This window comes from Muntiacus reevesi, chromosome 6 (assembly GCF_963930625.1).
Source record: "Muntiacus reevesi chromosome 6, mMunRee1.1, whole genome shotgun sequence".
In the NCBI taxonomy this organism is placed as follows: Eukaryota; Metazoa; Chordata; class Mammalia; order Artiodactyla; family Cervidae; genus Muntiacus; species Muntiacus reevesi.
In genome coordinates, this window is record NC_089254.1 from 48,764,932 (window position 1) to 48,784,389 (window position 19,458).

The 19,458-nt window shown below is 36.6% G+C and overlaps 1 protein-coding gene across 5 annotated transcripts in view; it reads right to left on the minus strand.

The window, feature by feature from the left end:
• ST7 (suppression of tumorigenicity 7) overlaps positions 1-19,458 on the minus strand; it is a 252,485-nt gene that overhangs the window by 180,547 nt on the left and 52,480 nt on the right. The window contains exon 1 of one of the 5 annotated variants that reach the window (XM_065939232.1): positions 18,905-19,138. The exons of the other annotated variants lie outside the window; for them this stretch is intronic. Within the exon in view, the coding sequence (XP_065795304.1) occupies positions 18,905-18,926 (22 nt within the window). The 5' untranslated portion in view covers positions 18,927-19,138. Of the gene's footprint in view, positions 1-18,904; positions 19,139-19,458 lie in introns of those variants that run through there. 5 annotated transcript variants of the gene reach the window in all.

The window sequence follows — 19,458 nt, forward strand, 5'->3', positions numbered from 1 at the left end:
AGTGCTCGGGCCTGGTGGGCTGGGAAGACCCAGAGGAATCGGGTGGAGAGGGAGGGGGGAGGGGGGATCGGGATGGGGAATACGTGTAACTCTATGGCTGATTCATGTCAATTTATGACAAAACCCACTGACATGTTGTGAAGTAATTAGCCTCCAACTAATAAAAAAATTTTTAAAAAAAGAAAGGAAATATTAACTCCATAAACACAATCCACTTTTATCTACTTTAAAATGTCAGAAAAAAATCCTGAAAATATTCATGAAAAAAAAAAAAAACTGCTCTCATGCTGGCAGCCTAAGTTAGAATGGAGATATTTTATTAAAAATAAAAAAGTCTAAAAAATAACTTTAAATAATCAAGTTAATGTGAGGAGAAAGGGTCTGACAACCATGACAGTGAAGACAGCTAAAATCTCTCCTGTGTGTGTTTTACTTTAAGCAAATTAGACATACTAAATAAAATTTGAATTTTCAGGCCAATTATTTGCTTTGTAAAGAAGTGTATCCCTCCTCCCAAAAACTAAAAATAGAAAATGTTGCTTTCATTCATTTGAAATATTCTACTGACAAAAGGAATCAAGGCACAATTTCAGGAAACAAAGGCGAGGCATACTCTGTATCCCTGAGTTATTGTTCCATTCTGACCCCATACACAGCTGGTGTTATGCAGACTCCAACTTCCTCAACGAGAGAGCCTGGAAAAGGTCAATTTAATATTAAAAACAAATGAATGATAGTCAGGTGGCAGCTGGTGAACACCCAGCATCTGAAGACCCAAGAACTCAGGGACCTAGGTATTTATATATATAAAACCAACTCTGCATGAAATCAAATGTAAGCACAGATTGTATTTGCTTTATGAAAGCTTGAAGGGAAGCAAGGCATACTGCAACACCAGAGTAAAAGTCTTTCATAATATGCACAAATTTTGCAGAGAGGAGTAATGCTGCTGTCTGCTCCCCTTTACACAAACAAACAAGAACATCTCTGATACATGCTAATATAAAACTCAATAAAATAAACCCCAAAGTAAACTTACAGGTTTTAATTTTCCTACTAGTCCTCCTTAAACAGTGACAATTCTCCTTCTAATTGAGAATCAAAAAGAATTTACTGAATGCCATTAATCCATTTAAATGGAGGTAAGCAATGCAAAGCATGTGCAGCATTCATATCATGAAACTTAAAAAAAAAGAATTACAGACATGCACGACTTTAAGAAAATCTAAAACTATATGTTAAAACAAACATATAAACTAGAAATATTAGGGAATAATTATTTGTATTTAAAGATTGTCCTTAAATATCAAGGTTGAGATAAGATAACATATGGTACCACTACAAAGGCATGAATTCCATTTACATTTTCCTTAACAAAGAGGACACTGATATTATTGTGCTTAATAATAAGCAAGACGCTGAAAAATGAGATTAACTAAGTACAAAGATTTGGCAAAATAAACATAAAATCCAGAACCACTACTGTTCTGCATTTAAATAAATCTCCCAAGGACTCCCGGAAGTCCAGTGGTTAAGATTCCACGCTTCCAATGCAGGGGGGCTCAGGTTCAATCCCTGGTCCGAGAACTAAGATCCCACATGCTACGTGACACGGCCAAAAAATTTTAAAAAAAAGAAAAAGAAAAAAGAAATAAAATTAGATTCTTAAAAAAGAGAGAGAGATAAAAGAGGAGGAGAATAGATCCTTAAGTCCTTCTAGACAAAAAAATAAATAAATCTCCCAACACATCACTGACTTTTGTACAAAAAACTATTAAATGGACAAGTTACTATTGTTTAGTTTGGTAGCCACTAAGATGAATACACCCAAGCCACAGGGAAAATGCATTGCAACTGGTAGTATGAAGCAATAACATAAAACTTCAATATGATAATACCTAGCAATAATAGGTATCACTTACTGAGTCTTTACTAACTAATAAGCATTTAATGATATTTAAAAACTCACAAGAGCCCATAACATAGTATATAATACATATGTCCATTTTATAGAGGAAGAAATTAGATGCAGAGAAGTTAGTTAATCTACCCAGGGCTATATAGTTGGCAGAATGAGAATTTCAACCTCCGCAGTCAGATTTCAGAGCATGGAAACCAGGAACCATGCATACTCCATTAAAAAGTGCAACAGGATATTCAAAAAATGTGGGATGCATTTTGTAGGGAGCAGTGATTGGAGGGGCAGGGGACAGGGGAAGAATGATGTTTAAAAAGTTGCGAATAATTGTTCTGTGTGCACAAGAGCTTTGTATGATGATCTTGGGATGAGGATTTAATAGAGAGAAAAAAGCACTTGAGAACCATCACTTTAGGAGAACCAGGAAAACTGATGGATACTGGTACCTGATATGAACTTCAAAGAATCCATTCAAAATGATTAATATTTGAATAGTTGGAAACAGAGGTAAGAACCAAATAGAAGGTCTTGCATGAGAAAAGGGACTCAGGAAAAAGCAAATAATAAATGCACAGTAGTAGTGGGAGTTAAGCCAGGAGAGGAAGGTGGCAACCATATGGTGGCTAGCTTGGACACCCAGGCAAAAAGTTTATATTTAGATCAAAAAGCAAAGAAGAATCATTGAGAGTGTTTTGAACAGGTGTTGGGCCCTAGAAAAAATGATCAAGCTAGCTGACACAAGGGAATACAAATTGTGTAATTCCACATATACTAAGTCCAAGGCAAAACTAATCTTAAATTATAAAAATCAGAAAATGACTGCCTAGTGAAGAGGGAAACCATTTGGGAAGGGCACAAGAAAACTTTCTGAAGTAATGAGAAATGCTCTATATCTTACCTGGATGGTGCTTATAAGTTCATTTCAGTTCAGTCAATCAGTCGTGTCTGACTCTGCAACCCCATGGACTGCAGCACACCAGGCCTCCCTGTCCATCAGCAACTCCCGGAGCTTACTCAAACTCACGTCCATTGAGTTGGTGATGCCATCCAACCATCTCAATCTCTGTCATCCCCTTCTCCTCCTGCCTTCAATCTTTTCCAGCATCGGGGTCTTTTCCAATGAGGTAGTTCTTCACATCAGGTGGCCCAAGTATTGGAGTTTCAGCTTCAGCATCAGTCCTTCCAATGAATATTCAGGACTGATTTCCTTTAGGATGGACTGGTTGGCTCTCTGTGCAGTCCAAGGGACTCTCAAGAGTCTTCTCCAACACCACAGTTCAAAAGCATCAACTCTTTGGCGCTCATCTTTTTCTATAGTCCAACTCTCATATCCATACATGACTACTGGAAAAAGCATAGCTTTGACTATACGGACCTTTGCTGGCAAAATAATGTCTCTGCTTTTTAAAACGCTGTCTAGGTTGGTCATAACTTTTCTTCCAAGAACCAACATCTTTTAATTTCATGGCTGCAGTCACCATCTGCAGTGATTTTGGAGCCCCCAAAAATTGTCTGTCACTGTTTCCCCTCCCCACTGGGACAGTGGGGATGGGGTTGTTTCCCCACCTACTTGCCATGAAGTGATGGGACCAGATGCCATGATCTCAGTTTTCTGAATGTTGAGTTTTAAGCCAACTTTTTCACTCTCCTCTTTCATTTTCATCAAGAGGCTCTTTAGTTCTTCTTCGCTTTGTACCATAAGCATGGTCTCATCTGCATATCTGAGGTTATTGATATTTCTCCCAGCAATCTTGATTCCAGCTTGTGCTTCATCCAGTCCAGCATTTCTCATGATGTACTCTGCATAGAAGTTAAATAAGCAGGGTGACAATATACAGCCTTGATGTACTCCTTTTCCTATCTGGAGCCAGTCTGTTGTTCCACATCCAATTCTAACTGTTGCTTCTTGACCTGCATACAGATTTCTCAGGAGGCAGGTCAGGGGGTCTGGTATTCCCATCTCTTGAAGAATTTTCCAGAGTTAGTGGTGACCCACACAGTCAAAGGCTTTGGCATAGTCAATAAAGCAGAAGTAGATGTTTTTCTGGAACTCTTTTGCTTTTTCAATGATCCAACAGATGTTGGTAATTTGATCTCTGGTTCTTCTGCCTTTTCTAAATCCAGCTTGAATTTCTGGAAGTTCACGGTTCACGTACTGTTGAAGCTTGGTGGTGCTTAGAGGTTCATGCAAAATTGTCAAAACTCATTGAATAGAAGACTTAATATCTTGCATTTTATAGTATGTTAGTTAAATCTCAATTTAAGAGTCAAAAAATTCACCTAGCACAGTAGAAGGGGAGCTAAGAAGACAAGTTAAGGTGACTATTACAGAAGTCCATGAGGAAACAAAGTATGTATATATATAAATTTATCTTGTCCCCTGAGAATGTGGGACATATACAATTTATCTTGTTCCCTGAGACTGCAGGCTGCCAGATGACAGGGACCAAATAATAACTTTTTCTTTTCAAGTTATTTTTTCTCATTTTTTTCAACTTTTATGCATCTGATGCTGCCATTTTATCTTCAATTATATTCTATCTCATAACCAATATACATGTATATAGGTATTCTGGTATGAAAAATACCTATAATTTCATAATTCTGATAACTTCAGAATTTCATAATTCTGGTATGAAAAACTTTAATTAAACTACTGCTTGCTTATGTGCTATTAAGGGCTTGTCCCCCCTACTGACCTATTTCATTACACATTATAACAATCTCATGAGGTTTCCTATTATACCCATTTTACAGATGAACAAACCAAGGTTGAGATGATACCTATAACAACAGAGTAAAATAGGCACCCTTGTCTATATATCTCAAATCCCAGGTTCTGAAGCACTGTGCTGTACAATTATACCAAAAATAATTAACAAAGTAGGGTTATCTGGAACTAACTCAGAGAAAGGGTGAGAAAGTCAGTACAGATTAATTCATAATCCATTAAATATATTTATCCCCACAGTTTTCAAAAGACTACACTAGTTAACAAGGGGTTATTACATGACTGTTGGGTTATTTATTTTTTAATTGGAGTATAATTGCTTTGCAATATTCTGTTTCCAATGTACAACAATGTGAATCAGCTATTGTTGTTCAGTCACTAAGCCGTCAGACTCTTTACAACCCAGTGGACTGTAACACACCAGGCTTCCCTGTCCTTCACTCTCTCTCACAGCTAGCTCAAATGCATTTCCGTTGATTTGGTGATGCCATTCAATCACCTCATCCTCTGTCATCCCCTTCTCCTCCTGCCCTCAACCGTTCCCAGCATCAGGGTCTTTTCAAATGAGTCGGCTCTTGGCATCAGGTAGTCAAAATATTGGAACTTCAGCTTCAGCATCAGTATTTCCAATGAATATTCAGGTGATTTCCTTTAGGATCAACTGGTTTGATCTCCTTGCTGTCCATAGGACTCTCAAGAGTTCTCCAGCACCACAATTCAAAAGCATCAGTTCTTTGGCAATCAGCCTTCTTTATGGTCCAATTCTCACATCCATACAAGGCTACTGGAAAAAACACAGCTTTGACTAGATGGACCTTTGTTTGCAAAAGACAACTCTGCTTTTTAACATGCTATCTAGGTCTGTCATAGCTTTTCTCCCAAGGAGCAAATGTCTTTAAATTTTGTGGTTGCAGTCACCATCCGCAATGATATTGGAGCTCAAGAAAATAAAATCTGCCACTGTTTCCCTTTATCCCCACCTATTTGCCATGAAGTAATGAAAGCAGATGCCATGATCTTAGTTCTTTGAACGTTGAATTTAGAGCCAGCTTTTTCACTCTCCTCTATTACCCTCATCAAGAGACTCTTTAGTTCCTCTTTGCTTTCTGCTATTAAAATGGTATCATCTGCATATCTGAGGTTGTTGATATTTCTCCTGGCAATCTTAATTCTAGCTTATGAGTCATCCAGCCCGGCATTTCACATGATGTACTCTGCATATAAGCTAAATAATCAGGGTGACAATATACAGCCTGACGTGCTCCTTTCCCAATTTTGAACCAGTCTATTGCTCCATGGTTCTAACTGTTGCTTCTTCACCTGCATAAAGGTTTCTCAGGAGGCAGGTAAGGTGGTCTGGTATTCCCATCTTTTTAAGAATTTTCCACAGTTGTAATCTTCACCATCAAAGATTTTAGCATAGTCAATGAAGCAGATGTTTTTCTGGAATTCCTTTACTTTTTCTATGATCCAATGGATGTTGGTAATTTGATCTCTGGTTCCTCTGCCTTTTCTAAATCCAGCTTGCATACCTGGAAGTTCTCAGTTCACATACTGTTGAAAACTAGCTTGAGGAATTTTGAGCATTACCTTGCTAGCATGTGAAATGAGTGCAATTGTGTGGTAGCTTGAGCATTCTTTGGCATTGCCCTTCTTTGGCATTAGAATGAAAACTGTTTCCACTCCTGTGGCCACTGCTGAGTTTTCCAAATATTCTGACATATTGAGTGCAGCATTTTAACAGCATCACCTTTTAGGATTTGAAATAGCTCAACTGGAAAACCTCCACTGACTTTGTTCGTTCTGGCACAGAAGTTAAAGTGTCTGCCCACAATGTGGGAGACCTGGGTTTGATTCCTGGGTTGGGAAGATCCCCTGGAGAAGGAACTGGCAACCCACTCCAGTATTCTTGCCTAGAGAATCCCACGGATGGAGAAGCCTGTTGGGCTACAGTCCACAGGTCACAAAGAGTCAGACACAACTGAGCGACTTCACTTTCACTTTCTTTTTCACTTTCAATGCTTCCTAAGGCCCATTTGACTTCACACTCAAGGATGTCAGGCTCTAGGTAAGTGATCATACCATCACTGTTATCCAGGTCATTAAGACCATTTTTGCATAATCCCATGTATTTTTACCACCTATTCTTAATCTTTTCTGCTTCTGTTAGGTCCTTGCCATTTCTGTCCTTTATTGTGCCCATCTTTGCACAAAACGTTCCATTGGTATTTTCAGTTTTCTTGAATAGATCTCTAGTCTTTCCCATCCTATTGTTTTCCTCTATTTCTCTGCCTTGTTCACTTTAAGGCTTTCTTCTCTCTCCTTCCTATCCTCTGGAATGCTGCATTCAGTCAGGTACATCTTTTCCTTTCTCTTTTGCCTTTCACTTCTTTTCTCAGCTATGTGTAAGTCCTCTCAGGCAACCATTTTGCCTTCTTGTGTGTTTTTTCCCTTTGGGATAACTTTGGTCACCTCCTCTTTTAGTGTTATGAACCTCTGTCCATAGTTCTTCAGGCAGTATATCTACCAGATCTAATCCCTTGAATTTATTTGTTACCTCTACTGTAAAAACATAAGGGATTTGATTTAAGTCATACCTGAGTGGTCTAGTGATTTTCCTTACTTTCTTCAAATTAGGCCTGAATTTTGCAATAAGGAGCTCATGATCTGAGCCACAGTCAGCTCTGGGTCTTGTTTTTGCTGACTATATAGAGTTTATCCATCTTTGGCTGCAAAGAATATAATCAATCTGGTTTCTGTATTGACCATCTGGTGATATGTATACATATACGTCCTCCCTCTTGAGCCTCCCTTGTAACCCCCATCCCACAGGAGTATTGTTTTATAAACTGCTTAAAACAAGGGTGGAGTTTAATGTTACTTGCTTTAGGCATTAGATAAATGTGTATAGATTCATATTTATAACATATATACATAATATGCTATGTCAGGTCAATTCAATCTCTACCAAATCTGGCTTCATGAAGTTTGAAGATTTATCACAACTAATGTCAAATAATTAGAAAACATTCTTAATAAAATCAATTTGAATTCAGGTTAATATTTAAAGGTGATATGCCATCCTGAATGTATTTTTAGGTTTCAATTCTCTTGAAATCATAAGGATCCATAGATTTAATAGACTCCTAAAAAGGATGGTAACTTAATAGGACTATAGGAGCAGTTTCATAAGAAGAGGGATTCTATTTCTAAATATAAAAATTCTTAAGTTCAGATCCTTCTAATTAAACAAACATGAATATTTAGGTAAAAATGGGAGTAAAACCACTTCTAAAATATAAGAAAGTGATTTCCTAAGATAACAAACAAAGGAAGACAGCAGTTCATCTTGGTGAGAGAGCAAATGCTTTAAGTGCTATAAAAATAGCATTTTACATAAACATACAACTCTGCTTATCTACTTGTTAAAACATATCTCCCAAAATACTTCTACATGGCAACAGTTGGTTTAATAAAGTCTCATTTTTCAGGCTTTTCACAAATCCAACCATGCCCTTCAAATTTGAATTAATGAGATTTTACTAATACCACCAACTTATATTTTACAATGCTTTCCCTAGAAACATATATTCGAGATTGTTACTCTACTCCAGATAAGTATTCTTTTATCAGTGGGGGAAAAAAGACAAACCTAACTCTTGGAATTTCATAACTCATTTTATCATTGCTGAGAAAAATTAAAAAAGACTCAAATGAAAGGGCAGATATACCATGTTCATGAATTGGAGAACTAAAAATTGTTAAACTATCAACTCCCCCAAACTGCTTTTAGATTATACACTTTCAATCAAAATACCAGGAGGTCTTTCTGTAGAAATTGACAAGCAAATTTTAAAATTTCTGTGGGATGAAAGAATCAAGTATAGCCAAAAAATTCTGATAAAGAACAGACCTGGAGGGCTTACATTACTTGATATCAAAAGGAATCATAAACCTGTAGCAATTAAAACTATAATACCATGGCCTAAGGATAAACACAGAGATCTCTGGAATAAAATAGGATAGAAATACAGAGTCAGTTGGTTTTTGGTAAAGTTGCCAATTCAATGGGAAAAGGACTGTCTGTTCAAGAAATGGTGCTGGAACAACTGAATTTTGGTGGGGAAGTAAAAAGAAGTAAATGGCCAGCATTACCTCACACTATACACAGAAATTTACTGAAAATGGATCATAGAACATAGAAGCACAACATATAAAACATTTGGGAGAAAATATAGGGAAAAAAATTTTATGACCTTAGGGTAGGCAGAAAATTTTATATAGGACACAAGAAATTGAGAAACTGTATGTTATCAAAATTAAAAACTTAACATCAGTACGAAAACAAAAAGCTACAGACTATAAGAAAATACTGTCAAGACAAATATCTTTAAAAAGATCATATCGAAATATATGAAGAACTCTCAAAACTCAATTATAGAGCTTCCCTGGTAGACAGTGGATAAGAGTCTGCTTGCCAGTGCAGTAGACACAGGGTCTGTCCCTAACCCAGGAAGCTCCCACATGCTGCAGAGTAACTAAGCCCATGTGCCACAACTACTGGGCCTCTGTTCTAGAGATTGGGAGCCCCAACTGCTGAGACCAACGCACAGCTACTGGAGCCCTCAGGCCCTAGAGCCTGCGCTCTGTAAGAAGAGAAGACACCGCAGGGAGAAGCCCAGGTACCATGACTAGATCAGCGCCCACGGGCCACAGCTAGAGAAAAGCCTGCATAGCAATGAAGACCCAGCAGAGCCAAAAATAAATAGATCAGTGAGTTACTTAATCAAATTTAAAAAATGGATTGCACAGTTTTCTCGGATGCTGTGATTTTTTAAAAATATACCCAATTATAAGGCAAAGTATCAATATTTGAACGACATTTCATCAATGAAGATACATCAAGGGTCAACAAGCAGTTGAAAAAATGTTCAACATTTTTACTGATGAGAGAAATGCAAGTTAAATTCATAATATATCACTACACACTCAGTAAATTAGCTAAAATTTAAAAGATTGACAATTTTAAGTATTGCCAAGATATGAAGCAATTGAACTCCCACACATTGCTGCTGGGAATGCAAAAAAGTATAACCATTTTGGAAAACAGCTTGGTGATTTGTCAACAACTGCATTTCTACACTCCTAACCAAGAAAAGTGAAAACATATTTCAACACAGAGAATTATACATGAGTAATTACATCAGTTTTGTTCATAAGAACCAAAAACAGGAAACAATTCAGTATCATCAGGCAAATGGCTGAGCCAATTATATATTTTTTCTACTACTTGGTAATAAAAAGAGACAAAGTACAAGCAGCCATAACAACATGACTGAAACATTATGCTAAATGAAAGAAGATACACAAAAGTAGAATACATTGTATGACCTCATTTATGTGAAAGTCTAGAAACATGGAGATTAACTAAAGTGGCACAAGGTAACTTTGGGAGGTGATGGATATGTTCTGTATCTGGGTCGCACTGATAATGATGGTTATACATAGGTATACATTTGTCAAAATTCATCAAACTGTACATTTTAAATGGATCCATTTTTTTAAAATGGATACATTTTATCATACACATATTGTTCACCAATTAAACTATTTTAAGAAAAAGCTGGTTTCTCTTGTCATACTCTGCATATTATACAATGCCAATTCCAATGACATCCAATTTTTAGTTTGATTCATGGGTACCTGTCAAAAATAATCTAATTTACACTGACTTAACTGAAAGAGAAACATACAGTTTTAATATTATAACCCTCTCAGTTCTCCTCTCACTGCCTCACTGCACCATATCCAGTTGAACTTTAAATTTCTTGAAAGTTTTTTTTCCCTCTTGTTGCTTATCATGGGCAATTCCTCTATACTCTATAAATATTTGTGAAATTAAATCAAACAGAAGTTCTCCACGGTCTTTCTTTCCTAGTGTTACTCTTGAGAACAGAATAGAAATTAAGCCTTCAAATGTCCTATGATTTTATTTTTTTCTTTCACTCACTTTAACACAACCTTCTTTCAAACAAAGTATTATGCCAGAGCCCAATATGTTAAACAGATGTACATCTATAGGTTTGAATTATAATATTTACTAATAAAGTCAACCAATAAGAACCTGAGTTCATTTATCAGCAGTACCCAATGTATCAAAATTAGTTATTTTTAGTATCCGAATGTATCTGTTGTTCTTTCAGGTTTTTTAGCAATTAAAAATTAAATTCAAATCAAATATTAAAAGCAGGGGTCAGCAAACTAAGACCCAAGGGCCAGAGCTTGCCCACCACCTGGTTTTGTACCGTTCTTGACCTACAAATGTTTTCTTTTTTACATTTTTCAAGAGTTTGAAAAAAAGAATATTTTTGATATGTGAAATTATATAAAAATTCAAATTTCCATATCCATAATAAAGTTATATTGGAACACAGCCACACTTAGTTGTCTATGGCTGCTTTTGTGCTACAATGGTAAAGTTCAGTAGTTACAAAAGAGACTGAACAGTCCACAAACTTTAAATATTCACTATCTGGCTCTATAGGAAAAGTCTGCAGACTCCTTGTTTAACACAAATCCTCATAGTACCAATTTCATGGAGTAGAGTTTGGAAACTACTTATGACACAGTATATTTTGAAAGATTACCACTAAAATATTTTTCATTCTACTCGCTCTTCTACAAATGCACTCTTCCCACTTCCTCACCAAGAAGTCTAATTCTCTTCCTTCTGAATCTGGGCTCATTTTAGTGACTTGCTCGGCCAATACAATATAGTGGAAGTGACTTCTAAGACTTCCAAGATCAGGTCATAAGAAACCTTTTAGCTTCCTCCTAGGTCTCTTGGATACTCTGCTAAAGGATGCTTTCTCTGAGGACCTAGCATCATGATATGAGAAGCTTGAACCTTATCGAGAAGCCAAATATAGGTATTACTGCCTACAACCTTAGCTGAGCCCTAAGTCAACAGCCAGCCTCAACTGATATACATGTGAGAGAGCTATTCTGGACCTCCAGCTCAGATGAGCCTTTAGATAACTGCAGCCAAGAGACATCTGACTGCAACCACATCACAGACTCTACATGAGCACCACCAGCAGCTCCAATCAATCAGTCAAGCTAAATAGACTTGAATAGAATAAAATAGAACTGAATAGAATAATAAATGCTTATTTCAAGTAACAGTGTTTGGGGGTGGTTTGTTGTATGGCAATAGAGAACTGAAAAAATACTATATTAAAACAAATCTAGGAAAGTTACAGGTTAGAAATTCTAGACTTCTGAGTCAAGCCCATGCTTGGACTATCCATGCATATCAACAGACCAAACCCTACTAAAGTCTCCACTAAGCCTAGGTGTTCTAGAAGTAGCCATGGATGAAGGAAGTGGTAAATAATACTCTAATGGAGCCACTGTGGTTTCCCAATCTGTATGCATTCCAATCAGACTCACTGTCCCCCAAAATATGCCAATATGCCTGAATCTTATTATGAAATTCTCACAAAGAAGTAGAAAATAATTTTTCTAATTTCTAAAATAATATCAGGATTGGCAAAGAAACAATTCTCGGTTTTCATGCTGTAAATGAATTGATGATTATAATTCCTCTTTATTTTTACTTGATAATATTAAATTGATATGTGAACTTAGGTGAAATGTAGTCGTTAGGTCACTATATAGTCAAGTATCAGTATATGGCAGTTTACTGCTAATATATCTGGACTTAGTAATAGAAGTCCATATTGTTGCCTACTCCTGCCTGAGGGGTGACAGGTAAGAGTTGTTCACTGACAATATTTCCAATATGTGCCAGTTATGTGTGATAAACTCCTTAACCTGAAAATTTTAACTAAACTGAATATCAATCCCCTATGAAGTCGATACATCATATTTTCAATATTCCCTTAAACTACAGTGGATTCAAATTTCAAAGAATGAGTGCTTACTATATGTTAGGTATGCTGTTACACTCTGGAGATATGTCTTCAACTGGTGTAAATTTCATTTAAAAGACAGAAGTGGCTCTGAATTATTTTGATATTCCAGAGAGTCATAATGTGACACAGAATGGTATGTTTATTTTAAACCAAAAGGGATACTACTGGAACACTTAAGATTCTTAATCCTTCTTCTTAACTCTATAACTGTTTTCAAGTTTATTTAAACATTTATTCTTGTGATTATTTTTCACACTAATGTGGAAAATACTTGCAGAGACAAGTGTTTTAAGAGGAAAACATTTCAACTCTTAGTAGCTTAAATCCATCCTACAAAAGTGCTGTAACCACTGGGTGATAGCTGCTGCAGCGGTGACTAGTAGTGAAAAACACAGGGCATTTGTCAACCCTGACCTATTTCATCAGTTTCATGTAGTCTCTCCCCTTCAGATCTCCTACTGAGTCCCTTCAAAGATCCTCGTGATGGAACTTCCACCCAGTCTTACAAAGTGACATTTCCCTTTCTTCAGCCGGTCTTTCCCCACTGCCAGAGTCCAATCTCCACAGTGACCCTTAATAAGCCCTACCCTGGTGCAGATGTCCTGGCCCAAAAAGGCAGATTCTCCTAACACTCAAGAGTTTGTCAGGTAAGTCACACTTTAGGCCTGGAGACCTTAGATGGTAGATGGCCAAACCCTGGTAGAACGTGGTACATCCATGATTTACATCCAGGCAATCCAGCACCAGAGTCTCTGCACTTAAGTCATGGCAACAGGCACGTGGCTGCTGCCATTTCTACAACATGCATTAAACATACATCTTGGTCCCTCAGTTCACAATAAACTGAATTCATTACTAATAAAAGCAAAATCTCTACACAGAAAATATTACAATTTACTACTCACACAGCAAATGTGACATTTACAGGGCTTTTAAATAATTCAAAACTGGCATTTTCTTATTAAAGATACACTAATAAGCATGTTAACGAATGTTTTACACTTATTAGGGAAAAAATAGTGGGATATAAATACACTTCAAAAAATGTAAAATTGACCATATATTTTCTCATGTTCCATATGGTCTTGTATTGAACATGTAATAGTATTTGAACATAATTTAATGTGGTGACTACTCAACGTTAAAAATACACATTATTAGTGTAACTGATATGGATTCAACCCAGAATCCATAACAATTCTATTCACATCCTGTGTAACTCCATGGGGATACTATGAGGAAAGTTTCCATATATGGTAATTTTTCCCCATAGACTCCCCACAGTTTATACAGGATATGAATCTGGTCCATTGTGACAATGAAAACAACAGATCACTGAAAACTCATGTGTAATTTCTGCTGAACAAACCAGACTAACAATTAAGGAAACCAGTACTCAAGTGAAAATAAGTACTCTGAACATTTTGTAACACTGGGTATTTTCATTCCATTCCCATACTAGCAGAATCAGTATATAAATATCCAGGGGGGAAAAAACCAAATTCCTAACTTTATTTTGTTTAAAATATTCCCTTGATTCTAAAAATTATGATGCCAACTATTAACAGGCAAGAAACCCAAAAGGAAATTTCACATCAGACTTAACATTGTCAGAAGAAAAGAAAAGACAATAATATAGTATGACAAGTCAAAAGTATTATATGAGCTTTACTTCCCAAGCTCCTGTATGACCATGTCCCAGTGTAAATTCCAGTGATTCATAATTATTTTTCTTTATTGTGACTTTAGTCATCTGCATTTTCTATTTATCTAAAGTCATGTAATTTTTTTTCTTTAATGTTCTAAGTATAGAGTTAGAGGTAATTTTTTGTGTGTATATTTATGTGTATTTCGAGTAAGATGAAAGCATCTAAAATTCAATACAGCTAAATAACAGCTGGATTAAAGATTTGGAAAGGAAAATGACTCTTTCTGAATTACCTAGCTTCATATGACAAAAACTACTAAAGGGAGGGATATAGTACTAAAATGTCAACCATACTAACAGCAAAAACAGCAGTGTCATACAATTATTTAATAAGAACTAGGGCTTATACTGCAGAACAGTCCACTTGTGAACAGCCATTTTTGAAAGACCATAGTTGCTGTTAACATCTCAACTGATTCACAGAAATTACACCAAAACAATAGACCCAAGTTTAATCTCACGTATGACTGGTTGTCAAGAATGGCCCTGAAATACATAAAAAGGGAATGTGACTCATTTATTCTTCTGTAAAAGAGTTGTCTGTTTAATTATACAGTTTCTTGGTGATCTAATATTGCTAGAGTATATTCATTTTACTCTTTCACATAATGGCTCAAAATTCGAGATAATTACATTGTTCTTAGAAGTATGATATCATACTCACTATTAAAACTGAGAAGCTGTCAGTTCCAAATTAATGCATTCATCAGTAATGAAAATAAAAAGCAACAGCTGCCCTTTTGGTGTGCATCAAAGAAAATCATATGGGGCAGCACATATACCCAAAATCCATTCCAGCATCTAGCTGCCTACTGAAGGTGAGGTGGACATGCAGAAAATGGCAAGGAAGATTTGCAAGACAGTCATACCACAGCTAAAGAGAACTGACAATCTGACACACAGGTCCACCATATGCCCATCACCACTAAACTCACAAAATACTACTGCTCTGCTGGGATTTGGGTAATTTCTCCTTCCCTTTCAAGATACAGTAGATGTTCTTTCTAATATGTTACAACTACAACAAAATGTTGAGAGGAGGGATTAAATGACACTATTTGCCCCAAGGGTATACTGTTTCTGAAAGGGTAGGATATTGCTCTCTTCACTGGACTAATAAGGTAGGTGCTTTTAAAGATACATTAACTTATTAGAAAACAGCACAATTCCCACCACAGCACATCTTAAATGGTACCCTTGAGGACTAAAAAACTTAAACACGGGAGGGGAGACCGGAGGAGGACTGAGCTAGAAAAACACTAATTGAATAAATGTCCATGTATTTGAAGTACTTACTCTTTGGAAAATAACTGGCTTTATGATGAAGGATGTAACCAAATGGCAGCAGGACAAAGTCAGTGTCCCTTACGCCACAAAAAGAAAAGATGAACTTTTTCTCTAGTTATAAAATTTTAAAAGGAAAAGAAATTTTAATTTTTGTGAATTCCATTGATTTTAAAATATGAACTATCATTAAATCAAGCATTCAACATATGTATTTAAATGACCACTCCCCTCACAAAACTTTCTTTTAGTACTTATATCCTAAGCCTAAATTACTTTGACCAGACTAAAACTGCATTTCCTCAAAGCAGATAAAGGGCAGGCCTACTACTCCCATTTTTAGACATGGGAAATTTCAGTAAAGGAAAAAGCTCAGTGAAATACATCAAGATGGTAACAGATTACAGAAGTTATACTTCCTGCTTTGTCCTAATGATTAATCTACACATAACATAGAACACTTTCATTTCAAAGTAGTCTGAAAATAGTTTGGGCCAATTTATACAACTATGGGAGATTCAGATACACCAAGTTAGAAAAAATGAGATTCCAACACTGTTGGAGTTCTTCTGTAAAGTGAATCAAGAAGATATTCACTGAAGCGAGGTCAGACAGAGCATTTATTAATTCTGTTGCCATAACTATGTAAGTTTTAACTCTGATAAACTTTTTACTTTTCCAGGTAAGTTTTTTTGTCATTTTTAAGGCTCTTAAAATGTGTGTGTGTTGGGGGGGAAGGGGGGTGTTTCTTGGGCATTTACATTAAGTAATACGATTTCAGTGAGACTAAACATGTTATAATGTGATTCCTAGGTTACCTCAAATTCCTGACCTGAAACATGAAGTCAACTTACTCAATCCAGTACTTAAAAAATGAAGGCATGGAAATTGCTACTGACATTTCTTTCTCTTATAGGCAAAGAGTTAAAAGCAGAGAAAGAAAATTTTAAAGAACCATGTACAAGTGACAATATCAACAGAATTCAGAATAGTGATCACCTTTTGGTGAGGAACAGAAGTAATACTGGGACAAGAAATATTGACTAGGAAGAAATATTGACAAAAGAACTTTCTGGAGTAAAAGCAATGTTCTGTATCTCAAACTGGGTAGCAGTTCCAAGGTGTAAACAGGCAAAAATTCAATCTGCTCCACACTTTGATTTATGCATTTTATTGTATGTGAACCATACCTCAATTTAAAAGTAAAAGCATCCAATACAATTAAGATACTGCAACCAGAAATTAAGGATAAGAATTATGAAATCAGAATATGTTGGGGAAAAAAAATGAGCCTTTTCAGGATCTAACATAGTACTGTACACAGAATAGATAGCTAAACGAGTATTTACTGTAAAAACTTAGTAAAAATATGCCAGGTGGTTTAGAAGATCCCTTCTGAACGACCTATAACTTCTAATGTGACTATTTTTCTTAATATTCTAAATATAGTCTCAGTCTATAAAACAGCCTCCAAAAGATGGAAATTAAAGGCCTAGAAAAGCTATACCTCAAAACACAAAGAAAATACACTCGTCTCAACTCTGAGTACACATTTAAGGAATCTCATCTAAAGAAGGCAGTCCATTCTCAATATTTTGCAGCCACTGACAGTACAAATCTATCTATGGTCTTCTAGTGACAAGCAGGAAACAAAACTTAATACTCACTAAAGTAAAAAAAAAAAAAAGCCTACATGATGATGTTCTCTCTTCTGAATGACATTCTATCTGTACAGTAATTTGGTAGCTATGGAGACCAAAAGCAACCAGCAGTTTTCAAACACAGATCATAGCACATGGGTGACATTATCAAAAGATGAGGTTTAATGATCAAGAAAGGCTGTCTGCTGGGTAAACCTGGCCAGACAATGTTAGAGTCCCTATGTCAAGAACCCAAAGGTTCCCACACTGAGTTTCAACTTCCATTTTCAGCTAAACAAAGTAATACGACTAATTTTCCTTTAGAATGTAAATACTTCTATCTACTCTACCTAGGTTCCTACTTAAACAAAATTCAATGACTGCAATGAAACTGGAAGGTCTTCGCCACTAAATAATCTGCTTCCAATCCTGGGTAAAAATAATTCCAAATGTATCACTTAAGTGAATTCAAAAAACATTTTAAAATTATTAAAAAAATAAAACTATCACATCCTGAATGGGATATCACATCTCATTGTTATTCTATCTTGACCTTGATAAGGCATTGTGGTAATTTCAGAAATGGGATGCTTCTAGGTAAAACAACAAAAATAATCCACCCTTTAAAATAGCCAATCAAGAAACAGAAGACCTGAGGAGTATTAGCTCTCTTGAAATACTGCTATTCTGGAATAATCATCAGCTATGCATAAATAATCACACTGATTACCCAAAATCAGAAAGGAGAGACTGAATTATATATTCATAAGAAATGTGTTTCTTAAATTCCTGCCCTAACCCTCTCTCCCCACAAAGCCAGTGTCTTGCCAGTGTTTAAAGCCCTAGGTCAGCAGGTTCAGTCTCTTTATAAATTCTGAACTGTCACCTTTGCTTATGGATAATGACAATATATTCTGCAGAGCCTGTATAACTGCATTGACAAGTTATACTATTCTACATCCAACATTAAATAATCCACGTTACTTAGAATGGTCATCATTTTTCAAATACCCATTTTGGCTGTCCACAAGTGCCATCCAGCCCAGCCCCTTGTGCGGGGCCTGCTCTGCACCAAAGCAATTTCATTGTATAAGTTTTAAGACAGATATGCTGCTGCTGGACTGTGGCGCTAGCCAGCAAATCAAAATTGAAGCCATTGTGTAAAAAAAAACAAAATCCATTTTTTAAAAAAAGCTTAATTTTTATTTATCTACATATAATGTCTGCCCCTATGTTTCTGTAAAATACGGGAAGAAGATAAAATGATACCTCTTTCTTCTTTTAGATTAAAAAATGTAAGCCTTTTTTCCTCTCTTAATAAACACTATCATGTCAGATCCTCACAGTATCTATCTATTTTAGGGTTTAAGGACCATTATAGAACCACAACAATAGATCAGTGACAGACTTGATCCCACCAATTAACACATTCTGGGGAGGTTGCCTAGATTCCTATCTTCCTCCCTCCCTCTTGGAGGCCTGATTTTGACCACACTGACATCCCTGGCCTTAAGGATGAATAACCCAGTTAAGGGGAAGTCCTTTTCCTGAGACCAATTTCTTTGTAATTAGAGTCAAAATACAAAGGCTGGTAATGACCTAAGGCAAAGTGATATGAACTCCAAGCCAATGAAACCATGACAGCAAGCAGATTTCTAAACAGCAAAGTGAGATCCATTTACTTACATGAAGACTCAGTGCCAAACATGGCTGGCTCCAGAGGCTGCTTTTAAAAAATTAGAAGAATGGAGGAAAGAAGGAAGAAAGAAAAAAATCGAGGAGAGTGTACGTGTGAGAGTGGAGAGATGAGCTGCTACACAGCAGAGGTCATGAAGACAGACAATGCAGTCCAAACTGTGTCCAGCTGCCAGATTCTCCTCTTACAAGCTTCAGTGTTCTCCCATGTGATTGAAAAGCAAGGTCTCCTACAGCACCAAAAACCGAAGAGCTGCTTTTGAAAATCCAATAGGGAAAGGCAGGTCGACGTGGCTCTTCTGGGATGCAGGGAGGCAGGACTAGGTAGCAGCGGGGGCAAGACTGGGAGCAGCAGCAACAGCGGATACTGCAATCCCCAGCCCAGTTATAGCAGTAAGACAATAGCAGGGCTTATGCATACACTGGTGACGTCAGAGACACTGCACAGACCGACTGCGCTGCTTGAGCCAGAGGCTCCAGGGGCTTCAGGGGAGCAGGCAATTCAAAGGGGAATTCCTTTGTCACAAAATGCACAAGACCAAGAG